Source organism: Chiloscyllium plagiosum, chromosome 42 (assembly GCF_004010195.1).
Source record: "Chiloscyllium plagiosum isolate BGI_BamShark_2017 chromosome 42, ASM401019v2, whole genome shotgun sequence".
Lineage (NCBI taxonomy): Eukaryota > Metazoa > Chordata > Chondrichthyes > Orectolobiformes > Hemiscylliidae > Chiloscyllium > Chiloscyllium plagiosum.
The window spans coordinates 15,889,536-15,897,265 of NC_057751.1; the positions used below are offsets into that span (position 1 = coordinate 15,889,536).

The 7,730-nt window shown below is 43.4% G+C and overlaps 1 protein-coding gene across 4 annotated transcripts in view; it reads right to left on the reverse strand.

The window, feature by feature from the left end:
- c42h2orf42 (chromosome 42 C2orf42 homolog) overlaps positions 1–7,730 on the reverse strand; it is a 35,508-nt gene that overhangs the window by 8,794 nt on the left and 18,984 nt on the right. For all 4 annotated transcript variants that reach the window (XM_043681610.1, XM_043681609.1, XM_043681608.1 and 1 more), the window contains exons 5-6: positions 7,609–7,710; positions 4,486–4,593 (exon numbers count right to left, since the gene is read on the reverse strand). In XM_043681610.1, the coding sequence (XP_043537545.1) occupies positions 4,486–4,593; positions 7,609–7,710 (210 nt within the window). The remainder of the gene's footprint in view (positions 1–4,485; positions 4,594–7,608; positions 7,711–7,730) is intronic.

Below are 7,730 nucleotides of genomic sequence, written 5' to 3' on the forward strand. Positions count from 1 at the left end.
TCAAAATTGGCCTTTCTCCAATTTAGAACTTCAACTTTTAGATCTGGTCTATCTTTTTCCATCACTATTTTAAATCTAATAGAATTATGGTCGCTGGCCCCAAAGTGCTCCCCCACTGACACCTCAGTCGGCTGCCCTGCCTTATTTCCCAAGAGTAGGTCAAGTTTTGCACCTTCTCTTGTAGGTACATCCACATACTGAATCAGAAAATTTTCTTGCACACACTTAACAAATTCCTCTCCATCTCAACCCTAAACACTATGGCAGTCCCAATCTATGTTTGGAAAGTTAGGTCTCGTAAGTAAATTTTTAAAAAATTCTTCCCAAGTCTCTGCCTTCTCAATTTTAGTATTCTCTTTGAAACCATTCCTTTCAGTCTTGGAAGCAGCGTTCCCTCTAATTTTCTTCCCGGCTGGTTGGGCCTCCGGGTTCAAAGCACAGCAGTGAGTTCTTGGACTGGAAGTCAATGCCGCGATCAGAGGGAACATTGCTTGGAAGACTGGTCATTAGCTGTGTTGATTGTGATTCTCTTCCTGGCGGTCTGAGATCTGTTGAATCCTTTATTATTAAGTTCCGTAATAGGTTTGTCCCAGTCGACCAGAGGTGGATGGTTAAGCCATAATGGGGCAAGGGTCCTGCAGTTACTTCATACAACCCCTTCAGTGGTTTGACAGTATACAATTCCTGCTGGTTTGCAGCTCCTTGGATGAGCACACCACACTGTAAAATGCTGTCAGTGCTCAGATGATGTTTCATGGTCAACCCACTGGAACTCTGACCAACTGGCCAACCTTTAACCCAATCCTGACAAATGTTGAGACATCCCCTGTTCCTGGAATGCTCCTGTTGAATCTGGTTAAGTCAATTGTGACCTGCTGACCATTGCACCACTGCAATTTGACTGTACGATTCCATTTGGTAAATGGACTGATCGTGATTCTGGAGGGTGTTATCGTCTGCACTTTTCCCTGCATGTGTACTGTTTCTCTGATGGAACCATGAAACAAAGACAAATTTCCTTGAATTCTTGAAGCCATTCTTTCTCATCCAGTAGAGAAAGCACTGGTCCTAAGCCTCCAGCTGAAGCACCGGTGCACTGATGGTTGCAAAGAATGGATTAGAGTGCGCTAAAACATCAATGGACTCCAGATGTCCTTGATCCTCTGAACAGCGTTCTCTTGATGTGGGTTCCAACACCATCGCTAGCTTCTTGAGGAGCTGCCTCAAGAGTTTTGTAGCTGAGTGGGGCATTAACTGTGCTTAAGTTTATTCCTGGATTGAGTATTCAGCTTCCCCAACCTTTTAAATAATTTACAAATACAAAGGAGCTCCTTAGATTCTGCTGTATAACCACTTCCAACTTTCAAATAATGTTGAGCATGAGACATGCCTTCCTACTCGAGCAAGTAGTTTTGACTGTCAGCTATGTACCGGTTTCCTACTATTCTCCCCTACATTGGAGAGTCGCTTGTAATGTATTTTTCCTCAACCACGTCACTGCATGGTTGTTGCCTGCAGACAGGATTTTCTTAATCACGCTACCTGATAGTACAGTGACACTTGGCCTCAGTATCCAACATGAAATTCCTAAGCTCAGCACTGACGTAAGTGTCCGCTTCCTGAAATCCAAGTTACAGATTATCCACTTCCCCTGGGAACACTTCAGACTTCACTTGCACTATAGGCAGTTCTCTCTCAGTAACCTCCTTATGTGAGGGGGTTAACTGGTTTCTTGCTTTTCTGAAACCTTCTCTCACTTCTGCACATTTTATGAAAGCGTTGTTTGTTGTAGTTTGGGAATTAAATGGACTCAGCTTTGTACCAAGGTTGATACTCTCCTTTGAGGATTAATCTACGCTGCTTCACGGCTTGTGCTTCACTCACAGTCTGTATGGCTTTCTCTACAGTCAGGCCTTCTTTGAACTGTAATGAATCTGGCAAAGACTCTGCAGCAATACCTACAACAATTTGAACTCTTGTGAAATCTGACTTGAATCACACTTCATTACGAATCTGCAGAGAGCGTTAATTAAATTGTGTAAGCATTCTACTGGATGCTGAACTCACCTATCAATCTTCCTCTATCAAGCAATGTTGGTGATGAAGAGAAAAAGGTGGGGTGCTGTCATTTGTATCCTCACAGTCAATAACAAGCTAGGGGCTCCTTCAAGAGCTACAGAAGGCAGAAACTATGAGGAATAAACTTCATTCCAAGTTGTGATGAAGTGTGCCTTTGACAGATTTGTTCTGTCCTGTTTCTCTTGATGATGCCTGGTGCTAAGGTGTCTGCTCCACAGAAAGCGGTCAATAGCCATGGGTTTTTTTTTTAAATAAGACAAAGGAATCATGAGTGGGTGGAGTCAGGCTTACAAAGACCCAAGGTTTTGGTTTTGCTTTCAGTTGTTGAAGTTGGGATTTTGGAGTTGAAGCTGCGAGATACAGCATTCTCTCTCCCCACAAAAAGCTAGAGTTCTCTCACTGCTGCTAGATTCATTCTGTTGGTGTTCCTTCTCCTGCACTGGAGGATTTAACAAGTCAGCAAAATCGCTTTTGCTGAATTTGCCTTTGTCAAGGGTGTATTTATGGGAAGCTGCTATATTGGAACAGTTGATGTGTAGTAGTTAAACAACACTTTTTTTGTATTTCCACAGAGTTAAAGTTATGCCTGTTCTTTATATGTTTGTATTCTAACTTTCGTGTAAGAATAAAATGGGTTTTGCTTCAAGCCTAGTAGTTTGACCAATGGATACTTGTCTTTAAATAAGATAAAAGTTAGGGTCTCAGCTATCTCCTTGATAGGTTTTAAGGGGATTTGGTCTTCTCGAGAGGAAGTATTGTTGGACATTTGCAGAGTGGGTGGTGTTTCTGCAGCGACGACAGAAACCAGACACAACTCATTACATTTGCTGAAGGTGGTGTAAAGCAGAGAGAGAGAGACAGACAGACAGACAGACAGAGAGGGAGACAGAGAGAGACAGACAGACAGAGAGAGGGAGACAGAGACAGACAGCAGAGAGAGAGAGGGAGACAGAGACAGACAGAGAGAGGGAGACAGAGAGAGGGAGAGAGAGAGAACATAATGCAAAACAATAATCAGGATTTTATTTATAATCAGTTCTTTGAAAATTACTTTTAGATTTTTTTGAAGTGCACCATTGTGGGGAGACTCTGACGTAATGGTAAAGCCATAGGTCGAGTAATCCCAAGGCTTTGGCTAATTCACTGAGAACATGGGTTCAACTGCACCACAGAAGGATCTTAAATTCAATCAATTTCTCAATTATGGGATTTGAATCTAGTCTCAGTAATGGCAGCCATGGAAAGCTTGATTGTTGTGAAAAACATCATCTGATTTACTGAAGTCCTTTGTGGAAGGAAATCTGCCATTGTTTCCTGTCTGGCCGAACATGACTCCATTCCAAAAGCAGTGTGTGTTAATGTGATATCAGTTGTATTGTTATGGTTAAGGATACAGAGGGGAGAGGGTATTGCTCAGGCACTGGGTTGATGAGGAGGTAGGTGTCAGGGATCTATAATACTGCATTCTGTGAATAGACCTGCTATCGTCAGGGTTATTAAATTTATTATTCTGAACCTAGATCGGTGCCCTGTTTCGTACTTCATCCTGTGTCAAGGGGCCATGTAATAACATGGATGCATCCTAACTGCCCTCTGAAATAGCAAGCCACAATTAAAGGGCAATTAGGGATGGTCCACAAATGCTGGTCACCCACATCCCATGAAACAATGAAAAGAAAATGTTCCTCTCATAGTGGTCGTTCAGCATCACCATCAGACGTAGAGCAAAGCTAACTTCCTTCCAACTCCATCAGCGACCATCTTTGAGATCAAATCAGAATGTACCAATTCCTGACATCATGTTTTCTCTGACAGCAATTCCCCCATTTTAGATATAAACCCTGAGCAATTTTGCACTGAGAAGAATGACATAGAACCCACATCACATAACAAGGCTGCTTCGCCCAACTGGTCCACAAAACTGATAACGCTCCAGAAAAGCCTCCTCTATCTCTCTTAGGCTCATCCTATCAGCTTCCCCTTGTGGTTCTTTCTCCTCGAAGGCTTTTTATTAAATAGGTCGATGCTATTGTTTCTCACTCTCCCTGTGGTATTGAGCTCCAACGTGATATTAAGTAGTCCTTCTTGAATTCTCCACCTGCATCATTGGTGACAATTTTATATACACAACCTCTGGTTTTGTTCTACACCAGAAGCGGAAACTGGATCATCACCAGTCTGAATGCAATTTCCCTGGGGGCGATGGCAACGGAAAAAGGCCATTCATTCCAGCTCACTGAATCTGAAGTCAGGTTTGCAGCAGTGGCAGTATCAGGGGGTTGTGCAACTTATCATAATGTCACATCAGAGATGCCATATACTCGTCTGCCACGCACTTGCATCCCGAAACATTTGTCCCAGGATTTGCCGCAATGCCGTGCCTGTGCAGGCAGTAAGACGGATTACCTGTGGTGGAGTTGGGAAGGCGTTTCTTTTTGCTTCCCATCGAAATCCTCTGCTGCAGGGCATCGAAAAACATCTGAGGAACATGGAACACCAGTGGTTCAGGCTTCCCTGCAAGAAAAACAATGTGCATTTTACTAGGGCCTGCAATGAACTCACAGTTCTGTCACTCTTTTAACAACAGTATACCTTGAGAATGGCAAGAGCTGGTCCTCAGGCGGTGAGACTCGGGTTCAAATCCCACTTGCTCCAGAGGTGTGTAATAACATCCTTGAACAGGTTGATCGAAAAAGTACACAGGAGTGGAAGCAGACATAAAAATATTTTGATGCCAAGACACACAAAGTGGTAGATACTACAATGTGTCTTACAGGAGGAGATAGATGGGGAGGTTCAGGAAAGGAAATGCAATAGCTAAGGGCTCTGTAGGTGGTTCCAGTAGCTGGGGAAAACAAAAGGAATTGCAACTTACTGTCCACAAGGGTACTGAAAATAGGGAGATTGAAGTGTCTAAGATGCTGAATGGTCTTGACAATGTGGATATGTGTGTGCTTGTGTAGGATGGGGCCGGGGGCATTGTCTGAAAATTAGGGGATTAGGGATTGTCCTTTTCGGACAGGGTTGAGGAGTAACTTCCTTCTCCCAGAGAGGACTGGATAACTTTGAAACTCTGCCTCAGAAGTTGGGTGGAGGCAGGATCATCAGATATTTTTAAGGCAGAATAAGGTAGATCCTCAGTAGGGTAAGGATTCAAAGGCTGTCAGGCATCAATGGGAATGCGGAATTCAAAACACAAACCAATCAGCCATGAGCCTACTGAATGGTAAAGCAGGCTCAAGGGGCCGAATGGGCCACTTCTGTTTTCAGTTCATGTGTTCTATAAACGATTTCAATAGGGAACTGGATAGTTATTTGAGGAAAATAGGCTATGGGGCAGCGTGGGAAAATGGTTCTGCCCCAGGAAATCTCACATCAGGATTAAATTGGAGAAATGAAAATTTCTTTGAGGATTGTAGGGTTAGAAGAGGTTATGGAGGTAGAAAGAGGGTGATAGCATGGAGGAATTTGAACAAAAGGATGAGAAACCTAAAAACAAATTGGTCATGTGCCCGAAGCAAACGTCGGTCAGCAAACAGATTGGTGACATACTGTTGTAATTAAACTCACCAACTCGGGTATAATTACTTGATTAATTTTAAACCATTGGGGCATCACATGCAAAGCTGTCAAGACAGAATAGCTGGCAGCAAAGACTGAAGGCTCATACACTCCTGATTAGCACCGAGTTTGAACAGTGATCATGTGGGACCGGATGTGGCTGGCACTGACAATTCCCAGTGTTAGAATGGAATATCCTGGAATTAAGGGTTAATCTCCTCCTCACTACTGTGAGCAAGGGGCAGCATCCAAAGAGCAGGAGTCGACGTTTCGAGCATAAACTCTTCATCCGGAACGCCTGAAACGTCGAATCTCCTGCTCCTCGGATGCTGCCTGACCAGCTGTGCCTTTCCAGCGCCACACTCTCAACTCTGATTTCCAGCATCTGCTGTCCCCACTTTCTCCTGTTACTGTGAGCAACTCCAGCAAAAAACAAACAAATCCCAGGGCCATTAAACCAAGTGTTTTCTTTCAATCTTTCTCATTTACGAGTTAGAAGGGTGTAGGAGATGGGGAGGAAGAAGTCTAGGTAGCTTGTTATGGATCAGGCCAGACTCCCTCAAAACACTTTAAGAAGGTAGCCCAGCCCCTAACTTTTTATTTTCTTTTAAGCAGATGTAGAATGGATATTCCAGGAGTGATGCAGCTGGTCAGATCACTCAGCTTTAAACAATACAGAATTGATTTAAACATTATGAATGAAATACAAACAAAAGAAAACAGAAATTAGAATAGCAACTCATTTGATAACTCAAGCAACATAATATCACAACTTAACAAAGCCGTTCCAATCCCTGTAATATCCCATTAACACAGCCCTTGGCAAAAAGTAAATTCAAACACAAGTTCTTACAGGTAGGAGAGGTTTCAGAGAGAAACATGTGTTGAAGCATGGATCCTCTTTTCACTGCAGCTGCTTCTCCAAGTCCCCAGCAGTTTTCTGACAGCCTGCTAAAACCCAACCAAACTAGAAAAAACCTGAGTCAAAAAGTGTGGCGCTGGAAAAGCACAGCAGGTCAGGCAGCATCCGAGGAGCAGGAGAGTCGATGTTTCGGGCATAAGCCTGACAAAGAGCTGGAATACTTCCAACCTGACCTGGAATGGTGTAGCCGGCAACAATCAGCTGATCACAGCATTGGAAACACTCCACTCCCACGCTTTATTCTTGTGGTGTAGTACAGTTTGGAAGATGAGTGGCAACAGAATAGCAGTCACGAACATGCAACTGACAAATCTGATCCTGTGGAGGCTTCCATTTCACAAGGTCAGACGAGCTACGTGGATGCAAGCTATCTTTGTCAAGCTGGTGCGCCTTCTCCAGGTCAGACTCCCCAAACTATTCATCTTTTCACAAATACTTTTTTTCCAACACTTGGAATGGGCTCAGTAATTTTAAGAATGACCTTTCTGCAGGATACAAGTGCAAGGCTTTAAAGCTAAGTCTCTGATTGCATAAATGGTAAAAGTTACTGCATCATCATGAAAGTCCATCGGTCTCTCTTGCTCATCGACGGCGGAGGATGGGTTCCTCAATTTATTTCAGGCTGACTTCAACTATTATGGTGGTGAGGTGAATGCCCAGGTAGGAAACTGGTTAAGGCCTTAATAATTATCAAATCGAATTGTGGAGCAGGCTGGAGGGGCCAAATGGCCCACTCCTGCTCTTAATTCTTGTGCGTGCGCTTGTGCAGTAACTGTTTCTGCTGACTTTTCGCACTGTGGATTGTCGACGCTCAACAGCAGTGGGCACGTCACAACCAGATGGTTTTCCTCAACAGACATCATTACATGAAATTACACTGTCGCAAGCCCACTGCAGCTATTAAAAATGTGAAATAGGTGATGAATTATTCGAGTGAAGTTGTCAACACCAACAATTAAGATATCAGTCTGCAGAAGATTACTTCCAAATAAATAATCGCTGCCTCTTTAGGAAAGCTATTGACTTTGCAAAAACTTATTACTTACCGTCGAACTGGTAATGCATTGTTTGATTGATGCGCTCCGTGACACTAGCGAGCCAATCTTGAAATGTCAGTGTCACCTGGGATTCATCGATGGGTTGACTCACTAAAAGAGAGAATGAATCA